Source organism: Octopus sinensis, linkage group LG1, assembly GCF_006345805.1.
Source record: "Octopus sinensis linkage group LG1, ASM634580v1, whole genome shotgun sequence".
In the NCBI taxonomy this organism is placed as follows: Eukaryota; Metazoa; Mollusca; class Cephalopoda; order Octopoda; family Octopodidae; genus Octopus; species Octopus sinensis.
The window spans coordinates 160,512,107-160,539,186 of NC_042997.1; the positions used below are offsets into that span (position 1 = coordinate 160,512,107).

At 35.4% G+C, this 27,080-nt stretch overlaps 1 protein-coding gene across 1 annotated transcript in view; it reads left to right on the plus strand.

The window, feature by feature from the left end:
• The first annotated feature begins 4,235 nt into the window (after positions 1-4,235).
• LOC118764664 overlaps positions 4,236-27,080 on the plus strand; it is a 75,222-nt gene continuing 52,377 nt past the window's right edge. The window contains exons 1-2 of the mRNA XM_036505667.1: positions 4,236-4,362; positions 5,982-6,229. Coding sequence (XP_036361560.1) covers positions 4,236-4,362; positions 5,982-6,229 — 375 coding nt within the window. The remainder of the gene's footprint in view (positions 4,363-5,981; positions 6,230-27,080) is intronic.

The window sequence follows — 27,080 nt, forward strand, 5'->3', positions numbered from 1 at the left end:
ACTGGAGGCACCTGGGCATGACAAGATCCCCATCTCCCCAACTTCTGGTTGAAATATTTAACAGGAATGCACAAAAAGCTGGCTGAAAACTTTAACAACATGCTAGCTGAGCCAGAGACAATGCCTGAATGGCTCACGAAGGGGAAAACCATCTTAATTCCCAAATTAAATGAGACAGCAAAACCAGAAAACTACAGACCAATAACCTGTCTCCTTACAATGTTGAAGGCATTTACTGCAGTGATATCGCAAAGGTTGAACAAGCACCTGGACGAAAACAAACTGTTCCCAGAAGAGCAGAAAGGATGCCGCAAAGGCTCATATGGCTGTAAAGATCAACTAATGATTAATAAAGCCATAACTGAAGACAGCCACAGAAAGAAGAAAGGCCTCAGTATGGCCTGGATCGACTACAAAAAGGCGTTTGATAGCATCCCCCACACATGGATCCTCGAAACACTAGCCATTAACAAAGTAGCACCAACAATCATATAATTCATAGGGCACTATGAATAAATGGCAAACAGTGCTACAGCTCCAAACAAAAGAGAGACTCATGAAAACCAAAGACATCCCCATTAGAAGAGGAATATTCCAAGGAGACACGCTCTCTCCACTCCTTTTCTGCTTGGCACTGTCACCCCTATATGATTTGCTAAATAGAACTGGATGCGGATATAAATGTTACGGCAAAACGATCAGCCACCTTTATATATGGATGACCTAAAACTATACGCTGCAAATGACAACAGCTGGAAACACTATTAAAGACTGTTCATGGATTTACCAAAGAAATAGATATGAAATTTGGATTAGAAAAATGCGCCAAAGTAACCCTGAAAAGAGGAAAACTAGTGAAGAGTAGCAGCATCACACTAGATAAAACCAATGAAATAAAAGATTAGACCAAAGCCAAACTTACAAATACTTAGGAATCCATGAACTAGATAAGACACAACACACACAATGAAAGAGAAAATAAAAAAGAATATAGACGAGTTAGATCAATACTAAAACAGAGCTCAATGCTAAAAACAAGATAATAGGTATCAACACTTTAGCTGTCCCAGTTATAAGTTACAGCTACAATATCCTTAACTGGACACTAAATGAACTGTCCAAAATAGATAGGAAAACAAGAAAAATAATGGCAGGATCTAGGATGCATCACCCAAAATCTGACATAGAAAGACTATACATACAAGGTATAGAATGTGATAGAGGCCTCATACAGCTGGAAAACTACTATAAAATAACCACCATAGGACTGCAAAAATATCTACTTCAGAAGGAAGGAAAACTGATACAAATAGCGGCAAAACACGAGCAAAACAAAAAATTGTTGTCAGTATTTAAAGAAGCTGACAAATAAAAACAAGAAATCATACCACCTAATAAATATGAAGAAGAAGAAGAAGAAGAAGAAGAAGAAGAAGAAGAAGAAGAAGAAGAAGAAGATGAAGAAACACAAAAGCTATAAAACGAATGAAATCCAAACTAAAAATAGAACAGCAACGAACCATGATAAACGACGATGGCAAGAAAAGCGCCTTCATGGTAAATACTGGACTAAACTAAACGCAAAGAAATAGACAAAGAAAATCCCAGCAATGGTTGAGAAGCTCAGGACTCAAAGCAGAAACAGAGGGATTTTTAATTGCAGCAAAGACCAAAGCCTCCCCACCAGAAATTACCCAAACATGTAATGAAAAGAAATATAACAAGTAACTGCAGAATATGTGGAGATGGACAGAAACAATAAATCATATTATCTCTAGCTGTCCAGTCCTGGCTAAGAAGGAATATATTCACAGACATGACAGAGTTGGAACCTACATACATGTTATGGAATCAACAGAAGAAAGATGGTATAGGCACACACCAGAAAAGGTCACAGAAAACGAGAAAGCGCCATACTCTGGGATATGCGATACACACAGATAGAGAAATTAAGGCCAACATACCAGATATAGTTGTCAAGATCATGAAGAAAAATGCTTTCTTCTATTGATGTATCAATACCGGCTGATGACAACGTGTCTCTAAAAGAAATGGAGAAACTCTCAAAATACAAAGACCTGGAAATAGAGGTAGCCAGAATGTGAAATCTAAGACAGAAACAATTCCTATCATAGTAGGTGCATTAGGCATGATAAAAAAATATTCAGACAAATACATAACAAAAACACCAGGACTTACAAACACATATATAACATACAGAAAATTGCACTACTAGGCACTGCACACATCCTACGCAGAACACTTTCCATACAATAAAATAACCATCAGAGCATCACAACAATCACAGCACATACCCAAGGCACACAGAGCTGCGCTCGGTAGTAAAGTGATAGCACGCTATAAAAAAAAAAATTACTGAATAATAATGATAATAACGATAATATAATAATAATAATAATAATAATATAATAATAATAATAATAATAATAATAATAATAATAATAATAATAATAATGTAGGGTTTCTTCATAGCCAACGAGAGAGAAGAAACCCTATTCCATATGGAATTACATGGTAAGTTCCACCGTGAAACCAACAAATTAAAAGACCAGGAAGCATCATAGAGGTGACTTAACAAGGATGACCTAAAAAGGATAGTAAAAGCCTAATCATCGCTACCCACTACCAGGCATTAAATACCAATTCAACGAAAAATAACATATAACAAACAAGCGCATCGGACCTTTGCAGCATTGTGGGAAGAGGGTCGAAAATGGGACACATTTTTAGTATTTGTGAAAGACTTGTCCAGGAAGGGTACTAGCGCATTGACACTACAAAGTAGCCCCAAACCTCCACTGGCTACTATGCCGTAAGTATGGATATGAGGTTACTGAGTTCAAGGGTGCTTCATACCAACATACACCGGAAAAAGCAATGGACGAAAAAAGGGAAGGCAAATCTCCACTGGGACTTCGATTTCCATATAGGCAATGTGTTAGCGCAGCGAAGGCTAGATAGAGTAACATTTAGGAGGGACAACCAAGAGTGTCTAATAATCGACGTAGCAGTGCCAGGAGTTCAACGTATCATGAAAGAAAGAGTGCCAGGAGTTCAACGTATCATGAAAGAAAGAGAAACAGTAGATAAATATGGCGACCTGAAAACTGAGATACGAACATAAAGGTTATCCCTAATAGCATTAGGTTCAATAGCATTAGGTTCAATACCATCTAGGTTCAATAGCATTAGGTTCAATAGCATTAGGTTCAATACCATCTAATCTGAAAAAAACATCTGAAAACTTTAGAGATACCCTACAATCTAGATGTATTGCTAAAGTCGGCACTATTTGGAACTTCATGCATATTGCGTGAAGTACTGTCTGCCTGAGGCCCTTGTTGTAAATTGACGGATCGTGCAAACTCCCCAGTAGACACAATATCGTCAATCAACCACCTCACGATATGTTATAAAATATACCGTTCGACATATAGTAATAATAATAATAATAATAATAATAATAATAATAATAATAATAATAATAATAATAATAATAATAATAATATCTAGATAAAATTCAGCAGTGATTAAGAGGAAATGGGAAAAATGGGAAAAAGACCGACCGAGAAAAATTAGAGAAGAAATATAAAATACGGAAGTTCAGGTTTGATGCAGTAATAGAGCAGTTAAAACAGAGGTTCATGGCAAAAAGCCAGAAAACCAGAAGACTTGTGAACAGAAATAAGCAGTTCGAGAACAGATTGTTCAAGTATGACCCGAACGTTAGAAGGAGACAATAAGGAATATGTTGCTCCTGATGGAAATAAAATCAAGGAGTTCTGGAGCGGATTATGGGGAAACAATATGGCACATAAATGGGGTGCAATGTGTGTAGGAACTATCAAGATAGAATTACAAGTAGGAAAGAAATAAGGGAATATTATCATAAGTACAGGCGATGTGAAAAAACAAGTGGGTGTGCCTAACTGGAAAATGTGCCTCACTCCTGGATGATAAAACAATCACGCTTTTTCAAAGTACCAGGTGCTATATTGAATGCCATTGAACAACTGACCAAACCATGCTTCACACAGTTATCACCAGTAACTAGTAAAGCAACACCTATGGTTACAAACATAATTAAACAACCAGCAGGCATATTTTAGAATCATAGTTTATCTGTAAAGTTGTTTGGACAGGCAGTGAATCCCTTGTCAGCCCTGTTAACAAAATGCCAACGCTATATGCTAGAATATATAGAAAAGAATAAAATGGATGTCACTCATACCTATGTTGATGATGGCCTAAAGTTACGTTCTGCTAATATGATGAATATCAATAGACAGTTCGAAATAATTACAACATTCTCACGAGATGCAGGAATGGAGTTTGGGCAAGGTAAATTTTCATGCATGATAGTCAGCCGAAGAAAGATTGCCGATCAGACAGAAAATATACATAAACGGCTTGTCTATCGCTCCTGTCCCTCATGATGCAAACTACAAGTATCCACGAGATTGTTGCATGCGTCGGTGCTCTGACCATTGCTAGAATAATAAATGAATACTTCTGTGGAGACCTGAAAATATGGAAATCAGAGCTATAAGCATTTAACAAGACTATATCTCAGAATGTTTTTGCAGCGCCAGCGCTGATACCGACGTACCAAATCGAGCAGATAATTACAAACATGGGAAAGTCTTAACTCAAAATATCTAGTCGTTTTGTTAGCGACCGGCTTGAACTGTCTTAAGAAGAGATGAAATAAAACTCAAAGAAAATTCCATATACACATACATAAGTTACGAGAGGTATTTGTATCAAGAAGACCCAAGATGTCAGGTAAGTTTGTGTAAGTGCTACAAGAGGACCGTAGTTAGACTCTCGGTTCGATAATAGTACACGTGAGGAGCCCAATGCGGGTCTTGTGTGAGCATGTATATGTTCAATAAAATGAAACAACAAAACCAAGGCTGCGTGGAATTTATAGGACATTTATAAAGAGAAAGGTAGTTTTACATAGTATCCTCTTATAATAACAAGACATGAACTCCTGTCGGAATCTACATACCATGACACGAATCATCACTACCCATTGTACACAGCACTTCCTCCTTGAATAATGGAACTGCAACTAACTGTAACATCCAACATATATTTTTACTTTTATTTTTATTCTGTTATTTCCCTTTATTATACCTATATCCATCCTTTTCCAAATAACGCCTGATATTGAACTCTACTATTTCCTTCTAGTTAACTTTCTCTTATCGTCTGTGATGAAGGGGATATCCCTAATATTCCCAAAACAGCAGTAAGACTACCTTCCTCTTTATAAATGACCTATAATTTCACACAGCTTTCGGTTGTTGTCTCATTTCATTTAATATATATACATTCACACATGCACACGCACACACACACCACACTGCACACGCATTCAATAATTGAAAAGAAGTTTTACTGTTGATCTTCAGCAAGCAAATACATATCAAATACCACACACACACACACACACACACACACACACACACATATATATATATGCATATGTAAGAGTATATTATATATTTTTTTGCGCATTTGCGTTTAAGTAACAACATAAAATTTAATTCTTACGATCATTCCTCTACAACTGCAGGTATAAACTTGTCTGTCTGTATATTTCTCTATACACACACCCAATCACATGCACTCACACACGGACACACGTACAAACATACACCAACACGCTCGTACGCACGCGCGTGCATACACACACACCCACACACGTTTAATTACAAAATATTTCCTAGCATTGGCAGAAATTCATAGTTAGAGTGTCTCGTGGTTCAGTTTCTTTCCAGAGGCATTTTCACCTTGTTTAAAAAAAATAAAAACAATGCAAAACTGAAACGCAACGAAATATATGTAACAAGAGAAGTTGTGTATGTGATGTGGTAATTAATTTTTCACTTGTAAACTGTCTGAAGTCCTATTTATCACAATATAATACAGAAATATGTATTGGTTATCAGTTAATCACGTCATTCGAAAAGTGAATCTTCACGTAATTACTTTCCCAGTGCTATTATTCCAAATATGCTTGGGCAGTAATGCTGCATGCCGAGAATATTATGGGACCCGTATTCACCCTTCTGTAACTGACATTCCAGAAGCTGACAAGCTGAATAAGATGTCAAACATCCGATCAAAAATTGACTGCTTTTCGCACTGTATGGCGTATTCCAAATGTGGTATGATTATTTACAGCGTTTCCGAGAAAGTATGTATCCTACGTAAAATCAAGCAATTACCTAATGCCTCATCATTCATCGACATTCCTCCAAACAGCATTTACCACACCATGCCTACAATCTCGTGAGTAGTTTTTCTTTTCATATTACAATAACCCCCCCTCCTCGACATATCGCAGTTCGTCTATCGCGGTTTACTATTTAAGCTTACATCGATTCCTCCGTGCTATTGTTTTGCATTGATAATAAATAAATGTAATACAAATTAAAAATATTTTTTTAAAAAATAACAGTACAGTACTGTTTCTACTTCACGGATTTTTCATTCACTTACCGGACGTAGTGTTTTGAAATGTAACACCCGCGATAGACGAAGGATTACTGTATTACTTTTTATTTCACTTACTGTTATAATGTTTATACCCTGTTATTTTCTTATTGAAGACGATATTTGTGATCTGAGACAAATGTTACTCCTGTTTCTAGTAGGTCAACGATGGATTGTGTTACGCATATTGTTCAAAAATAATTTTTGTTATTTTCATTTAAGCTTAATATATCGTCTGAACGTAATTTATAATGTATCTAGAGTCTAGATACATATAAATTATATATATATATATATTATATATTATATATATATATATATATATATATATACATATATATATATATATATATATATATTAATATATATATAAATGCATTCAGATCATAAAGCGTTTTTTGCGATTGCATGAATTCGATTTTAATTATTATCTCATTTTTATTGTTAAAGTGAAAGTATCTGACATAAAATAGAGAAATGTTTTTTTTCACATTTAACACGTAATACTGAAATAGTGGAGAAGATATGCTATTGCTATGGGCTCGCCCTAGGAAAGAAGTTGAACATTTCTTTTGCCCGTGAAACTACATGGACCCTAAGTAAAGCAGTTGTAAAATTTGAATGAAATTGGTTGTGTAGTTTCTCAAGTTTTAGGGAACACACAGAGAGACAGACAAACAACACACATTCCTCAGTTATATATATATATATACATATATATATATATATAATTCTATATATATATATATTTTATTATATATATATACCATCACTATGATCCTTCGTTGACGGGTCATAGTGCTAGTGCATGTATAAAGCGTACATATTACATGTACATCTTTATATACCATCTACAATAAATTCAAATACAAAGTTTATATCTTGATATCGCTAGTGATAACAATACTCAAAATATATAACAGACTGGAATTGTAGCCCGTCTCTTTCAATTTCGATCAATTGTATCTTGTCCTCATTCTCGTATAGAAGTGTGGCTACAATTCAGCCTACCTCTACCTTTTTTTTTTTGGGGGGGGTATTTAAAATTTTTTTCCGGGACGTCCTATGTCCTAGATATAAAGGTAAAATAAAATATTTCCACTTTGCAAGTTTCGAGTCGAGTACTCCCTTGCACCGCTCCGTTGACTCGAACCTTGCTTCTATTGTGGAGAATTTACCGCCTTCTGGTTAGATATCTTTCATAGTCGCACCAAGAACCGAGACTTTTCGATTGTGCTTCCTCCAGTGTTCAAATCTTTTATCTCGACATTGTATACTTTATAGACAATAGTCTTTAATTTAATTTTTATATTTCGTTGGTGGTTTTAAATCTAGATTCACCGTCTTTGTCGGTGATCAATCCAAAATAGGTTTGTATTTCTTCCATTTTAATTTTAATATAGTGCGCGCCCTTCGCGCCCGCACGACGGCTGCAGCGAAATTCATTTTTGGACGTCTTCTATTCTATCGAAGGCATTCTAACAAAAATGCTTCCGTGTAAACGGTGAAAATATTGTCAATTCCCCCAAACAGAGACACAATTCATTTTTTAAACAATAACCAAAGCTCTTTCTCCCAAAAGGGGAGGGTTACAGTTTACAATTATTTAACAATTGCAACACAACAACTTTTCCCTTACGAGGAACCAACAAACGTGATAACAATAGTTAAACAGTAATAATAATAACAACAAACCTTACGGTGAATCAAAAAGCAGTACAAATTTGATTTAATTCAATTTATTCCCATTCATGTGAAACCACTTATTCAAGTTCAAGTCATTGATGGAATTTCATACCAACTGCTATTTTTACTTTTGTTATGTTACGATTATATTATACTTTAGTTTGATTTTAATTATTACTTACTACATATAATTCAATTGTTATTATTATCTCTAATTTGTATTGTTACAGTGAAAGTATCTGACATAAAATAGAGAAATGTTTTTGTTTCACTTTTAACACGTAATACTGAAATAGTGGAGAAGATATGATATTGCTATGGGCTCGCTCGAGGAAAGAAGTTGAACATTTATTTTGCCCATGAAACTACATGGACCCTAAGTAAGGCATGTGTAAAATTTGAATGAAATTGGTTGTGTAGTTCTCTAGTCTTAAGGAAATACACAGACAGACACACATCTCAGTTATATATATATATCTATATATATTATATAATATATATATATATATATATACAGATAGATAGATATAGATATAGATATATATATGTATTGGGTCATAAAGCGGTTTTTGCGATTGCATGAATAAAAGGCGGAGGGGGACTGGATAAACTACCTGTATCAACACGGTATAAATGCAGGTGGTAATTTTACTTTGTACTTAGTGCAAGTTTTGAAGACTGAATTTCGATTTCAAAAGTTATTTTTTCAAAGCTATAATGGAGGTCACAAACGAGCATATTCATCATATTTTGCACTATGAGTTATATGCCAACGCTGTTCCAGAAACCAAGTCGGAAATTACAGCCTAGAAGACGAGCCTCGCCTTTGAAGATCTGTTGAGCTTGACGAGAACGTCCTGCAAACAATGGGGGAACAAAGCCCATCGTAACTGCTGAGGAACTAACAGAAGTTTGGATTTGGTTATTCAACCATTCATCGACACCTGCGTACTATCGGTAAAGCTAATTGGGTGAATGGGATCCTCAGAAACTTTCCGAGTTTAATCGCACGCATAGAGATAATGTTTGGTTTATCTTGCTGTCACGTCGCACGAATATACCTCTTTTAAACCGAATTGTAACTGGTGACGAGAAATGGGTTCTCTATAAAAATGCCAAGCGCCGAAGACGGTGAGTAGGAAAAGGAGAAACACCGGCGCCCCAGGCTAAAGAAAGTCTTCACCAACCTAAGGTATTGTTAACTCTTTGGTTGGATATGAAAGGTTTAATCCACTTTGTATTTATAAATCCAAACCAAACGATAACAAAGGAGATCTACTGCAAGCAGCTTGAGCTGCTTAAGTCAGTTCTAGAAGAAGAACGAGCATCTTTGATTTCAAGACGAAAGATGTTCTTCCATCAGAGTAATGCTCGGCTGCATACAGCGTGAAAGACGTTCCAGAGGCTGGAGCAGCTTAATTGAGAAGAAATACCCCATATTCACCAGACATTTCCCCATCTGATTATCATTTATTCCGTAGTCTTCAAAATCTTTTGGACGGAAAAAATCTGCAGGCAAGGTCAGAATAGTACTGGAGGAATATTTTTAGTCAGGGACAAGTGAATTTTGGAAGAGGGCCTTGGAGGTCTACCAAATAGATGGAAGAGTATTATAGAAAATGAAGGAGCGTATATTTAAGATTAAAAAAGAACATTAAAAGAAGTATAAAAAATCGCATTATTTATGGGATGACCCAATATGTATACATATATACATACGTACATACATGCATACATGCATACATACATACATGCATACATACATGCATACAGCAGTTGTCAATGCAGAAATGAAATATAGAGAAAACGACAGTGAGAGATCATCAGCATCATCATCATCATTGTCATCATCGTCATTCTTCTTCTTCTTCTTCTTCTTCTTCTTCTTCTTCTTCTTCTTCTTCTTCTTCTTCTTCTTCTTCTTCTTCTTCTTCTTCTTCTTCTTCTTCTTCTTCTCTTCCTTCTCCTTCTTATATTATTATTATTATTATTATTTTTTTTTTTTCTTCTTTCTTCTAAATTTTCTTCCATTTCTTGCCGAGTGTCTTCCCGACTCCTAGGGCAAGAAACTCATAGTGTATATTGGTAGGAGGCCATTAAACCAAACTCAGTTTTTCGTTCATTTTTTTTTTAATTTTTTTTTAAAGTTAAATTAAAATGGATGAGCAGCAACAGTTCTCACATCGACAATGCTCTTCTCAATACGTGTGATGTACCAGTTAAGACAATCTTTTGCACTTCTTGCAGGGATGGTAAGCCAGGGATCATTCTCATATAATTTTCGGTTCCCTTCTTGATCATTCCTAGTGCTCCTACGATCACTGGTATTGTAACCGCCTTGAGATGTCACATTTTCTCAATTTCAATGAGTAGCTTTATATTTTCTGAGCTTCTCTCAACTCTTTCGCTGAGATATTATGATCACAGGGGATGCTCATGTCGATCAATAAGCAAACTTTATTGTTTTGGTCTTTCACAACAATATCTGGTTTATTGGCCTTGATGGTTCGGTCTGTATGTACTGGAAAGTCCCACAGAATGGTTACATTTTCTCCTTCAGTTACAGCCTCAGGGTGGTGATTATACCACTTGTCGGCAGTTTTGATATTGTAATGCCGACTTATTAGCCAGTGGAGATATTGGCCAACTCTGTCATGTCTTAATTTATACTCCACTGGTGCTAAGACTTTACATCCAGAGATTGGGTGGTCCACTGTTTCAATCATGTCGTTGCCGAATCGGCATTTTGGGTCTGCTCCATTTTTCATCACATTGGCCTGGTAGTTCCGGGTTGATAGGCTTTGGTCTTGAGCAGCCAGGATGAAACCTTCGCTCTCTGCTTTTAGCCCTGAGCTCCGCAGCCACTGATGGGTTTGCTTCTGGTCAACATCAGCTTGTTTGCTGCGGGTCACATATTTGCCGTGCAGAGGTTTCTCCTCCCACCTATCAACCAATTGCTCGTGCGCTTTTTTCATTGCCATTATTTTCACCTTCTTTGCAACAATAGTTGCCGTATTTCCCTCGGGTTGTTCAGTTTGGGTATCCTGCACGAGATCAATAGCAAATTTTTTGCTTTCCTTGATGATAGAATGAAGCTTCTTTCGTCTCTCGTGGATTTTCCACGAGCTTTAGCATCCAGTCATTCGATATTGAGTGAGAGAGCAGTGCATGCCATCAAAATGACACTGGGGTAAAATATACCCAGTATAACAATCATGACTACCAGTCTGGTAAAGGTACACCAGGCACATGCATCACAACCATATGTGCGCGATATAGTGATCTCATATCAAGATAAACAGCATATGACCTTGCAGGTGGGGCCCATTTAGAATTTTTTTCTCATCGAGTAACCCATCCTGCTCAAAAGGTCTCTAAATAAGGGTTTTTTAATGATTTTGAACGAAACACCCATGTTTTCAATGGTGAATTATTCAAACCCCAAAGAATCCCTCTCAATACATGGCTATGATGCTCCCCCACTACTTCTGCTCGTGATCAGAGATGCACATATCGTTAGCCATCAAGGAACATGCTCAACTGGTTAAGGTAAAACAATTGCTTGAAATTCTAATACGACTCACCGACTAGATGAATGCTCCAGAAGAAAAAATCCCCATGAATATGAGAAGGGTATATAGAAGTATGAAAAGATAAATACTGTCATACCATACATTCCGTTATTCTTAAGAAGATATGGTCTAATTTATATCGAACAGATTGAATATTTGCTTAGTGTCACTGTTGCTTGTTAAACTTTTCTTGAGTTATATTAATAAGCGGCATAAAGTATTTTGCTTGCGTATTTAAAAGAAGAGTGGAATATAAAACAGTTTTATCTGAATAGAAGTAATTGGCTCTAAGCGACTGAGGGGACATTTTAATTATAGTTAGAAGAGTAGAAGAGCTTCGATGAGATTACTTAAATCGTGCAAAACACTTTCGCGCATAGAATACAGCTACAAAATCTCCTGTTAAGAATCTCTCAATCTAAATGGCTAGTGGGAGGTTGAAGTGGATGAGTATCACTTTACTAGAAGTTTGTCACTTAGCTATAGCTGGAAATCATATAAAAGAACCAAAACTAAAATATGTCTTGCATCGAAGTTGTAAAGACATGTAACCATGTGTCAGGTAAGAAATAGGATCTCTGATAAATATGATTCTTAGAAATCACTGAGTGAAGGAAAAGATACAAAATTAGAACGAAAGGAATCGTATCATAAAATTAGAGATGTTTGAGATATGAGCAACAGTCGGGATTTCCGTAAGCTAGAAAGTTTGCTTCTTTACACTTTAATAATGCAGCAACCTGTTTCTATACACGTTCATTAAGAAGCGAGAAGTATCAAAATATGTGATGAGAATAAAAATTGGTTATGAGTATACATTTCTAACCTTAATGGATGGAATATTGACTGGTCGCAATGTACTTTTGTATTCTTAGGATTAAAAGATTTAACACATAATATATTTCTTTACTACCCACAAGGAGCTAAACACGGAGGGGACAAACAAGGACAGACAAAGGGATTAAGTCGATTACATCGACCCCAGTGCGTAACTGGTACTTAATTTATCGCCCCCGAAAGGGATGAAAGGCAAAGTCGACCTCGGCGGAATTTGAACTCGGAACGTAACGACAGACAAAATACGACTATGCATTTCGCCCGGCGTGCTAACGTTTCTGCCAGCTCGCCGCCTACTTATGATTTAACGCATAATAACTATGTGCTTGGGAGGTGGAGAGAGCTCTGGAAAAGAAAATTTTAGAAAGAGATTTATTATGTATGCAAAATCGAAACTGAAAGGAAAGTGTCTATCAATTCTACTTGCCAGTGTGCAGTTACGAATCAGTTTCATTTGAGGTGTACTAAGTAAGGAAAGATATATCTAAGTCAGTTAAAAGTTAATGGCAACCTGAAATTAATAAAGTTATTACTTTCCCAAAAGATCTAACACATGAAACATATTTTCCGTCTTTTTATAGCTGAATGCCCAATATCAGTCGGCTACACTTATCAACCAGAATTTAAATTATGTTATCAAATACGTTCAAATAAAATGTCATGGAATAACGCTGCAGACGATTGCAATGAGAAACGAGGACAACTTATTCACATTAAAAATAAGGAAGTAATGCTCTATCTACAAGACAAATTGAGTGAGTAACAGTTTGCTATTTTATACACACACTCCTGCACACATAACACACACACTCTCTCTCTCACACACACCTTCTCTCTCTCTCTCACACCCCTATCTCTCTCACACACACACCCTCTCTCTCCTCCTCCTCCCCTCTCCCCTTCTCTCTCTCTCTCTCTCTCTCACACAGACGCATACACACGAATGTACTCAAGATACATCTAATGTCATGAACTATAACTGTTTGGTTGTGTCTGAGGAGAGTCATTTTCTTTTTGTGCCTTATAATGTAACACACTCATCGGTAAAATTACCACATTTTTCTTATTTTTATTTTCCTAAAATTTTCGTTGCAAGACGCAACGAAAATTTTAGGAAAATAAAAATAAGAAAAGTGGAAATTTTACCGGTGAGAGTGTTACATTATAAGGCACAAAAAAGAAAATGACTCTCCCCAGACACAACAGAGTATGGTTAAACACATATGGTTAAACACGAACACATATAAAGAATCTCGCAAACCAAATCCACAAACGAAATATAACTGTTTCATAACATGCTTAATTTAAATATTCTACCATTTTGCAAATAACATTCCATTTACTTCTAACTTTCCTTGATTTGCACTCCCTGGTTGTTTGAATGACGACGAGAAAATACACTAGCTTTTGATGAAAGACTGAATATAATCATTTAATTTCAAACATATATTTTGAAAAAATTATAAATACACTAGCAAAGATACTCGGCGTTGACCGGAATTAAAATGGCATAGATTGTTATTGTTTTAATTATTTCAGTCAGGTGAATGTGGTCATCCTGGGGCGCCGCCTTTAGTTGAAGAAATCGCCCCCCGGATTTATTCTTTGTCAGCCTAGTACTTATTCTATGGGTTTATTTTACCAAACTGCTAAGTTACGGGGATTTAAACACAGCAACATTGGTTGCGAAGCACGAAGTTTTGTCAGTGACCAGGTTGCGGTCTCAAAGCGACGAAAATATTTTGACAAATTAAATAGAAATGTTGAAGTGAAGCTAACGGTTTTGTGTGTTTCTTAAATGGCTTATAAGCACCTTCCACGCTGCAATTGTTATATATATATATATATATACAGACATATATATATATATATATTATATATATATATATATATATAATATATATATATACGCAAAATATATAGAGTAGCGAATATTATTAGAAATTTCACTACCAGTGGCCTAACATGTATAAAAATTAATAGACAACTTATTCTCAATATAAAATAGTGTACATTTAGACACAAGAGAAATTACCTTTAACAAGTAATTTTACACGCTAGAAGAAGCAGTCAAAACGACCAAAACCAGCTTTAAGGGCAATTTCGAAGGGAATGAAAAAAGAAAATTTAAAATTTTACTTATTTTCTTACGGTTATAACTAGGTTTCGAATTTTTTAGCAAATAAAATAATTTGCTAAGCGAAATTCTCATCTGTAACCGTGCCATAACATTAACATATAATTTAAAGACAAATAGCACGTGTCTCATCATTATATGTTTTAATTTTTCAAAATCACGCGCAAGCGCAGTTTCAGTCGGCAGCAGATGGTAAATGCTGAACTGATCTTCGAAATGCTAAAATCAAATACGTAAAATATATAGGGTAGCGAATATTTTTAGAAATTTCACTGCCAGTGGCCTAGCATGTATAAAAAGTCAATAGACAACATATTCGCAATATAAAATAGTGTAGATTTAAACACAAGATACATTACCTTTAACAGGTCATTTTACACGCTAGAAGAAGCAGTTAAAACGACGAAAGAACATTTAAGAGCAATTCCGAAGGGATTGAAAAATAAAAACTTTTACCTTCTTATTTTTTTTTTACAGTTGTACCTAGCTTTCGAATTTTTTAGCAAATAAAATAATTTGCTAGGCGGAATTCTCATGCGTAACCGTGCCATAACGTTAACATAAAATTTAGGGACAAATAACACGTGTCTCATCATTATATATGTTATAACTTTTCAAAATCACCGAGCAAGAGCAGTTTCAGTCGGCAGTAAATGAGAAGTGCCGAACTGATCTTCGAAATGCAAAAATCTATTGACTTTTTATACATGCTAGGCCACTGGTGCTGAAATTTCTAAAAATATTCGCTACTCTATATATTTTACGTTTATGGTTTTATAGGGCCTTACTTCGGTTGAGAGTAAACATGATAAATTTTGTCCTATTGTCTTATGGTATTTTTATAACAATAGGACAAAATTTATCGTGTTTACTCTCAATCGAGAACGTGGAACAAATAGGGGTTTCAATAAGGGTGGAGCACTTGCAGAGAACAGCGCTGCTTGGAATCGCTCGAATACTCCAGAAGCTGCTCGAAAACTAGGAGGCGCTACCTTAGTTCAAGGGAGGTGAACACCTGACACTGTAATACATCTCCAGCATTAGAAGCTGTGCAAAGGGAATAACAACAACAACAACAACAACACCATCAACAATGATAATAATAATAATAATAATAATAATAATAATAATAATAATAATAATAATAATAATAATAATAATAATAAGCAAATGGAAGTCTCCAGGAAAGGATAAAATTCCTAACTTCTGGCTGAATGCCTTCCCAGAGAGCCATGAACTGCTAACAGAACTGTACAATGATGTTTTGCAACACCCTAGTAGGATGCCTCCTTGGCTAGTTAATGGGTTAACATTCCTGCTTCCAAAAAGTGAAGAAACAAATGAACCAAAAAACTATAGACCCATAACCTGCTTAACAACTATGTACAAAACACTAACATCTGTCCTGACGGAATATACCTATAGTTTTTTAACAGAGAACAGCATATTCCCTAATGAACAGAAAGGATGTAAACGTGGATCCTACGGCTTTAAAGACCAACTACTCATCAATAAGATGATCTTAGAAGATTGTCACAAACGACACAAAACTTATCATAGCCTGGATAGACTATAAAAAGGCTTTTGATAGCCTACCACATAGCTGGATTAGGAAATGCCTGGAAATGTATAAGATAGCACCTACTCTGCGAAACTTCTTGACTGTAAGTATGAGATCATGGAGAATCACACTAACTCTGAACAGTGACAATGAATCCCTAAATGCTGGTGATGTAAAAATTTCGTGTGGCATTTTCCAGGGTGACTCACTGTCACCACTCCTCTTTTGTTTATCCTTAATACCTCTCTCAAAGCTGCTCAATGACGCGCAGTACGGGTATAAAATGTTTGATAAAATATAAATCATCTCGTTTACATGGATGATTTAAAGCTTTTTGATCAACAATGATCAACAAATGATCAACAAAAGGCTTACAAGCGATAGTCAAACAATTCAGTGATGACATCAGAATGCAATTCGGCCTCGATAAATGTGCAAAGGCTACCTTTATCAAAGGAAAAATGACAGAAACATCTAACGTTAAAATTGACCAACAGAATGTCATAAAAGAACTAGACCCAGCGGAGAGCTATAAGTACCTAGGGGTAATTGAAGGGAACGGAATAAGGCATTCAGAGATGAAGGAAAGTATCAGGAGAGAATGCTATCGAAGAGTGAGAGCAATACTCAAGACAGAGCTGAATGCAAGTATCAGGATCGAAGCGATCAATGCATTAGCCATACCAGTCGTGACTTGCAGTTTCAATATTGTTAACTGGTCAATTACTGAAATATGTCAGCTCGACAGAAAAATAAGGAAACTGTTGACAATGCATAGAATGCACCATCCTAAGGCAGATACAGAACGACTCTATCTGCCAAGAAAAGAGGGAGGCCGTGGTCTTTTGCAACTGGCAATAACAATGAAGATTGCTACAATTGGCCTAGACACCTACCTGAAAAACTCTGAGGACTGGATGTTAAAACTTGTCTCAAAACATGAAAACAAGAAAGCATCATACTCAGTCACAAAACAGGCAAAGGAATATCTAAGTGAATTCCGAACACCAATTTCGGAATTAGAGATAGACATACAAGAAACAAGCACAGAAAAAGCTAGGCGCATGAAAACCCGTGCCAAAACTGCGGCTTAGATATTCTGAATAATAAATGGCAAGAAAAACCTCTCTACGGCAAATACCCAAGAGAGCGAATAATGCAGATATCGACAAAGCCCTGACCCATCAATGGCTAATGGCCTCTGGCTTAAAATCTGAAACAGAGGGGTTTATCATAGCAGCTCAAGATCAATGCCTACCAACAAGAAACTACCAGGCCAACATATTAAAGAACGGCAGTAGTCCAACATGTCGTGTATGCCGACAACAAAATGAAACCATTGACCATGTTGTCTCCAAATGCAGTCTTCTAGCGCCTACAGAGTACCTCAGTAGGCATGATAGAGCTGCACAATATATTCACTGGGTAATTTGCAAAAACCTGGATTTGCCCCAAGAAAAAAACTGGTGGGAACACAATCCACCTCCTGTGCTTGAAAATGACCACATCTCACTCCTCTGGAACTTCACCATTCAAACTGACAGGAAGATAGATGCAAATAGGCCAGACATTATATTGAAAGACTTCAGACAAAGAACATGCCTCCTCATTGATATGACTGTCCCAATCAATATAAACGTATCTGTCACACCTACCAACCAACTGAGCAAATATAAGATCTTGAAATAGAAATCAGCAAAATGTGGAAGCTGAAGACTAAAACAATACCTGTTGTCATAGGTGCCCTGGGAATGATAGCGAAAGGGACTGATTGCTACCTAACTCAGATACCAGGAAACCCCAAAAATGGCAGAAATTCAAAAGATAGTGCTCATGGGAACTGCTCATATCCTACACAAAATACTCTCTATGTAATCCCAAGGTTAAAACAAACTTTTTTTATTTATTTATTTTTTTTTATGTATTAGACATTCACTAGTACAACACACACAAAAAAAAACCTAAATATATGGCACAGAACTTCCAACCTGTTGTCTCTTGAGGTCTCTGGGTGAGACTTGGAGCCAACTTGTACAGACATAAAGCAAAAGTCAAACATAGAATAATAATAATAATAATCCCCTGGTAATTGCGCAACCTGACAATCGCTACCTCATATGAGTCACAACGAAAAATCAAAATATTGTGAATAACGCTAGTAATCAAACTAAAACCAATGATGGTGACAGTGTTACACCCGATAGGCTCAGATTTTCTGGTCCGGCTCCAGCCTGTCGATATGCAGAAAGGGACCACTACACACGGCGTAGATGGAGCAAGCAAATTATTGCTGTGGTCATGAAGTGTTACTACCTGAGCAACCCGGTAGATGAAAATGGTGCTCAAATTAGTATGTATGATCATTGGGGAGAAAAGGGATTTTTCAACTCACGGAACAGAGACTATGTAATCAAGCTAGAGCAATACGAAAAAATTGTTGGTTCACAGAAGTAAAGCTCGAAGCTATCAAAAGATGGGTCATGGACAATAGCAACATAGTTAAGAATGATAATACAGTTCTTACTAATAAGATTAATCTCATAGCACAGCAAAGGAGCAGTGGTAGTTTTCTTGATGAGAGACATATAGATGATCTAAAAGAGACGATAAAACTAATAGTGACAGGACTGATGAACAAAAGGCAATCTACTACCCGAATAAAGCTAAGACTCCAGGAGAATGATAGCGACATTATTTGCAACCTTAAAATGGTTGATCAATGGAAATGGAACAAAGAAACGAAAAATGTCAATGAAATTCTGAAATACATCAGAACAAACAACATCACAGAAGTAAATAATTTGATCAAGGCAGCAAGTGTTGTTGTAGCAGAAAATATGGGTGTCGATGTCAAGAAAAAGAAACAAATGGGAGTGACAAAAGAAAAGATCCATGGTGCAAAAGAAGTATCCAGGAAGGGTTAGATATGCTCGCGAAGGAAATCTCTGTGTTAGACCGAAAAGAGAAAGGGGAGTATAAAAGCAAACAAAAATACAGGGCGCTGAAAAGGGAGTATAATATAAAAAGAAAAGTAATGGAGGAACTGAAACAGCGCCTCATTGCAAAGAAAGCTAAGACGGTAAAATACGAACAAAAAATGAAAGGTTACCACCAGAATAGGTTATTCAGAGTAGATCAGAACAGATTCTATAAAGAAATAAATGGAGGGTGTGCAGATGAAAAGTTGATATCAGATAACACTGAAAGGCAAATTTTGGAGTGACATGTGGAGCAAAGACAAGGGGGACAAGAAGGATGCTGAATGGTTACAAGATCTAAAACAAACAGCAGTCTGTCCAAAACAAGCAGAACTAGTCATTTCATTTAGGGAAGTGAAGGAAATCAGCAAAAAATGAGCAATTGGAAGGCCCCGGGACTAGATGGAGTTCAAGGCTACTGGATCTAAAGATTTGGTGAATGTCATGCACGAATAGCTGTGCAACTCAAGACCTTGTTAAATGCCGACCAAGCAACACCGTAGTGTAGACAATTATAGGTCGATATCCTGTTTGCCACTTATGTAGAAATTATTGATTGGAATACTCGCAGAGTCAATGTAAGGACATCTAGAAAAATTTGAAACGTTTATATAAATTTAAGATTAAAATGCTTCAAGTTGTATAAAAATAGTTATTATCTGCATCATTCCAAAGAGAAATAAATTCTGCATAAGGTGTAAAAGATAAAAATAATTTGTATGGTGATAGTAACAAAATATTTTGTAAAAATAGAACTTTTATCATCGGTCATAAACATTTCGCCAGCGTATATACATACATATATATATATATATATATATATATATATATATATATATATATATATAATATATATATATATATATATATATATTATATATAATATATATATATATATATATATATACTAGCAGTATCGCCGGCGTTGCTCTCGGGTTTGTAAGGGAAATAATTATATAAGCATTTTTAGAGATGTAAAGTATAATAGCCATCTCAATATGGCTAACCACAAAGGGGGAGGGGTGTTACTGTAGCTTTTTACGTTCTGAGATTTAATAATAATTTTAGAGAGTTACTTCCCTTATATATGTCAAAAATGGATTAAAAATGGGAAAAATTGATGTTAAATTTTTTTTTAAATCGTAGACTCATCGTAGACGCGCGCTAATACCCAGACGGTCTCGATATGAATCACGACTATAAGATACACGGTTTTGGTTAAACTGCACCGCAAAATGTGGGAGTAGTTAGGAATCTAACGTAGGAGACAGACACACAACCTCACTTTTTATATAAAGATTTCCTCTATTTACATAATATTGAGGTCTCTTTCTTTCTTTTGTTATCTTACTGTTTTTACCAATATACATATATATATATATATATAATATATATATATAGTTACAGAGATGTACTTGCATAGCAAGTGACTTGATCTGAGATCGTGTGCTGGAACGAAAACATTGCAGCGTTGAAGGTGTTTATAAGCCATTTAAGAAACACACAAAAACCGTTAGATTCACTTCAACATTTAAATTTAATTGTCAAAGTATTTTCATCGCTTTGAGACCGCGACCTGTTAGCACGATATTTTTGTCAGTGAACAGGTCGCGGTCTCAAAGCGACGAAAATATTTTGGCAAATTAAATTTAAATGTTGAAGTGAATGTAACGGTTTTTTGTGTGTTTCTTAAATGACTTAGAAACACCTTCCACGCTGCAATATATATATACACACATATATATATATGTATGTATGTATGTGTGTATATGTGTATGCATGTATGTGTGTGTGTGTGCGTGTCTGTGCTTGTGATTGTCCTCCACCACTGCTTGACAACGAATGTTGGTTTGTTTACATCCCTGTCACCTAGTGGTTTGACAAAGGAAACAGATAGAAAAGTACAATGCTTACAAAAATAAAAGTGGAGTTGATTCATTAAACTACAATTCTTCAAGGCATTGCCCCAGCATGGCCACAGACCAATGGCTGGAAAAAGCAGAAGAATAAAAGAATACATTCTCTGCTTTGTCTTATGTTCAAGGCATGAGAAAGCTTGAGTTTACATGAGAAGGCCTAACAGACCTGGTAGAAACAGCAGCCAAATCTCCTCAAATCACACCTTACTGTCTTATGCATGTATATATATATGAGCCAATGAGGGGGACCTCTACATGGTAGCTAGACCTGGTAGAAATGCAGCAGCCATTTCCCCAATCACACTTACTGTCTTATCTATGTATATATGTATGTATGAGCCTATGAGGAGACCCCTACATGGCAGCTAGACCTGGTAGAAATAGCAGCCAAATTTCCCCCAAATCATACCTTACTGTCTTATCTATGTATATATGTATGTATGAGCCTATGAGGGAGACCCCTACATGGCAGCTAGACATGGTAGAAATAGCAGCCAAATCTCCCTCAAATCACACCTTACTGTCTTATCTTTCTGCTACTTGGATATAGGTGTTATATTCGTCGTAAAAAACTTTCCTGTCACACATTCACGCACACGCACGCACACACACACGCGCACACCCACACACACCCACTCACACACACGCACGTTAGCTTACAATTTTATTTATATATTTGCGTGTCTATGTGTGGAAAGAGGAAGTGGGAGGCAGAGTGAAAGAATCACTCACTACAGTAAGTCAATTACTTTCATTTTATTCGTTGCCCACTGTGTGTGTGCGTTTGCGTGTGGTGTAAACCAGACTAAGAAAAGCATTTGACACACACCAGAATGTGAGTTTTCTGTAAATTTTGCTTAATTGGAGTTTAAATTTAAAAAACTGGACCTGGCATGACGCGATGCATTGTACTCTTAAAAATGCTAGGTAAATTGTAATTGAAGAAATCCTATATTGTAGATTTGTATAACTCCCAAAGGGAGGCAGATAAAATCTGCCTTTTATAATAATATATATATATATATATATATATATATATATATAGATATATTAATATATATTATATATAAAGAGAGAGAGAGAGAGAGAGAAAGAGATAGATAGATAGATAGATAGATAGATAGATAGATAGATAGATAGATAGATAGATTAGCGTTTATTGTCAATGTCTTCCTAAGAAAATGTGTTGCTCTTTGAAAATTTCTTAAATATATTTTTGCCTGCGTATATATATATATATATATATATATATATATATATATATATATATATATATATATATACTCAAAATAAGCAACAAGAATGACTCCGGTAATTTGGTACGATCGTTCACTACTACATCATTTTATTAAATCCACATCTTTGTCTATGTATCTACCTTCTCTATAATATTGCCACTTGATATGAACATTTTTGTATTAATGGTAAACCTCTATAATTGGCTGATGAGTACTCAGCATTTTAAAACTGTTGTAATACTTACAACATTTAATAAAATGATATAGTACGAAACGATCGTACCAAATTACCGGAGTCATTCTTGTTTCTTATTTTGATTATAATCACCCCACGGATTTTTATGGATAACACCATACAGAATTCTGGTGTGCATCTAAATTAAGTACCATATTCATTTGAATCTAAATTTTTGCTGAACTGATATATATAATATATATATATATATATATATATAATATATATATATATATATATTATATATATAATATATATATACTCAAAATAAGCAACAAGAATGACTCCGGTAATTTGGTACGATCGTTTCATACTACATCATTTTATTAAATCCACATCTTTGTCTATGTATCTACCTTCTCTATAATATTGCCACTTGATATGAACATTTTTGTATTAATGGTAAACCTCTATAATTGGCTGATGAGTACTCAGCATTTTAAAACTGTTGTAATACTTACAACATTTAATAAAATGATATAGTACGAAACGATCGTACCAAATTACCGGAGTCATTCTTGTTTCTTATTTTGATTATAATCACCCCACGGATTTTTATGGATAACACCATACAGAATTTGGTGTGCATCTAAATTAAGTACCATATTCATTTGAATCTAAATTTTTGCTGAACTGATATATATAATATATATATATATATTATATATATATATATATATATATATATATATATATACATATAGAAATAGATAGATAGATATAGATAGATAGATAGATAGATAGATAGATAATAAATAGATAGATAGATAGATAGATAAATAGATAGATAGATAGATAAATAGATAGATAGATAGATAGATAGATAGATAGATAGATAGATAGATAGATAGATAGATAGATAGATAGATAGATAGATAGATAGATTAGCATTTATTGTCAATGTCTTCCAAAGAAAATGTGTTGCCCTTTGAAAATTTCTTAAGTAATTATTTCTTCTAGATTTTCTTCTGCTTGTTATACCTAAAATTTCCAAAAGAATGTTGTAACAAAGGAAATATTTTGTTATAACTCTTATTGCTCTACATTGTTTGAGATTTTACGCGATTTAATTTTAGTTTCATCAATGTTTAAGTATTATGGAACATCTTTTAGACCATATCTTTTTCAATAAAGTTGACAAGCCGGCGAGCTGGCAGAAACGTTAGCACGCCGGGCGAAATGCTTAGATATATTTCGTCGCTCTTTATTTTCAGAGTTCAAATTCCGCCGAGATCGACTTTGCCTTTCATCCATTTAGGGTCGATAAATTAAGTAACACTTGCGTACTGGGGTCAATCTAATCGACTGGCCCCCTCTGTCGAATTTTGGGATTTGTACCTAGAGTAGAGAAGAATATTAAAATGTGACAGTTGTGTAATTTCGATTTGGGACTTCGCCTTACCTTGCAACAGACAAATTGATGACAATGTGAATATTGGTCAGCTCAAAAACCCTTCATTAGTAAATAATTTGAACCACATTTTTTAATATTTATGATGAGCATAAAAACGTTGAACACGTTAATATATTTCTTTACCGTTGCTGAAATTGTCTTGCTACTAGGATCGAGGAATGAATTTCTGTATCTAGTTTACTGACGTAAATAACAAGACATCAATTTAAATATATATATACGATAGGATATAATTCATTCAAGAGTTCGTAATTATGTCTAACATAGGCACAAAACTTAAAATTTGAGGCGGGTGACTTGTTGTCTGTTTCACTAATGCCGAGGAATATAAGGTAAAGTTGATCTCAGAGGGATATAAAATAAGAATGTAAATAGCCGGAACAAACACCGCGAGGCATTTTCAAAATTCTAATGTTTCTGTCTATCGGAAAAATTGGCAGAGGAAATCATATGTGAATATGTGTGAAGTTTTCTTCTCTAGTTTCAGTGAAGCAACAAATAATATTACACATTATTATTTGTAATCTACTTGATGATGTTCCCTAACTCTCCTAAATATCTTTAAATAAATAAAATTAATATTATAACTCAATATTCTATGAAACTATCAAAACAGAAAAAAAAAATAATTAGAAATATAATTATAGCAGTAAATCGTAGTTGTTTGATAACATTTATATTCCACTTAAGTCATGAGCAACTGGACTTTCCTTTCCCTGGCCCTTCAGTATGTGATCTTGTACCTAAATATTATCAAATACAATGCTTTTCGAGACATCAATGTTGTTCGGCTGGCAAGAAATAACATTTGGATTATCTTTATGCGACATCTACAGTCACAAAAAGTTCACATAGGTCCTCGTCTAGATGATGATGAACTAAAGGATGGATGGTGTCGTGAATATATCTTTCATATTAAGTTATCTCATTGTTCAGGACAAGCCCAAGTAACAATTACCACTGCCGCAGCTGCTTCTACTACTACTACTACAACTACTATTACTACTACTACATTAATAAATTTCTAAAGCTCTCGCTCTCCCTGAAGCACCATGACCGAGCTGATAATCAAGAGAGGTATTCAAAGTCATTCCCATGTACACATAGAGGAACGTGTGTCTCAAGTCTTGGGGCCGTTTTCAGTTCGCGGGGGAAGCAGAGGGCGCTATTTTGAGTAAACGTTTATCTGCTAGCCATAAGCTAGTTTATATATTTTTTTTAAAATGTTTTTAAAATTTTATTTTTCGAAGGGAATTTATATTCTCCTTTCATTTTATGCAAACCGTCAAATTTAATTTGAACACTCTGTCAGATTTCTGATTTTTATTCAAAGATTTGAGGAGCAAAATTCAATTAAATCGGCAGTAGGGAGGAGGAAAATCTAAGTCCAACGTGAGTTCAAATAAAATCCTGTCGGCAAAATCTGAACTGTAGTTTACAGCTAAAATGATTTGTTGTTAACCAGTATTTTTCTATTTCGATTTGCAAATTACCATATTTTCTATTCATTACTTATGATAATAATAATAAATTTTTGTTTCAGTAAAATTGCAGTTCAATCATTGAAATCAGTATACATGAATGTTCGGATTGCTAATTTTATTTTACCCGTAACAGGTCTATTTGCATTAGAAGCGTGGAAATGTGTTTATGAATATAGAAACTACATTGTGGGGATTGCTTTAGCCAGTCATGCCGATTTTCAAACTTTTTTCAATCTAAGGCACACTGAATTACGGTTCTAAGAACTAAGGGTCGATACGATAGTCCATTAAAATTTCAAGTCTTACATACGTATGTTTGCATGTATAAGTATTGCTTTTAAAAAAGAGGTAGAGACGTGCATTTCATTTCACCACGTTTCAAAATCTTTAGCATTTCTTTATTACCACTCCCTGCCCAAAGAAATAAACATGGGGCACACTAGCGAATTATATACAGGTTTTAAGTGTGCTGCAGCTCAGTGTGCGATAATATCTACACTGAGTGAATATTTGCCGGTGTTCGAACCGTGTAATATAGTCCAGAATGCATTGTGTCGGCAAAAATAAGGCAGAGTGTCATGATTGATCACGGTTATGCTGGGGCTTAACAACTACAATAACGAGAGTAACAAAAAGATACTATAATCGTCAAACATACATCAAATTATACGTTTTTACATGCTGATACTTTTTCTGTATGTTTTACGTTTGTTTTCCAGGAAGCTGGCCAGACGAACGTTTCTGGATTGGATTATGTAGAGATATTGCTAAGGGCGTCTTTGTATGGCAGAATGGAGAAGAACCCTCATTTCATTTCTGGATGGAGGGAAGACCTGATAACTATAACGACAATGAGTACTGTGGACTGCTAGACCAAAGAGCTGATCACAGATGGAATGATTATATTTGTGACACAACGTATAGATATATATGCGGTATAGTCGTGCGTTAAACGTGTCGCTGAAAGCACCATAATTATACGCGCACACATACATACACACACGTACACACACACACACACACACACACACACACACACACACACACACACATATATATATATGACGGGCTTCTTTCAGTTTCTGTCTATGAAATCCACTCACAAAGTTATGGTCACCCGAGGATATAGTAGAAGACACTGGCCCAAGGTGTCATGTAGCAGGACTAATCTCGGAGCCATGTGGTTGGGAAGCAAGCTTCTTACCACACAGCCACGCCTGCGCCTATATATACATAATAGGTAGATAGATACACAGTATATAATATATATACAATCACACACACACACGCACGCACACGCACACGCACACACACACACACACATATACACACATACACACACACACCAGCTGAGTATCCTGACGTTGCTGGGTAATTTTCACAAAAAATGTCTTTCGGAATTGCACACCCAAATAAGTTGAATTTTCGAATCGTTTTTTTTTTTATCGAAACACCCTTGAAAAATGATGAAGGAAAACTTTTTATGAAAAA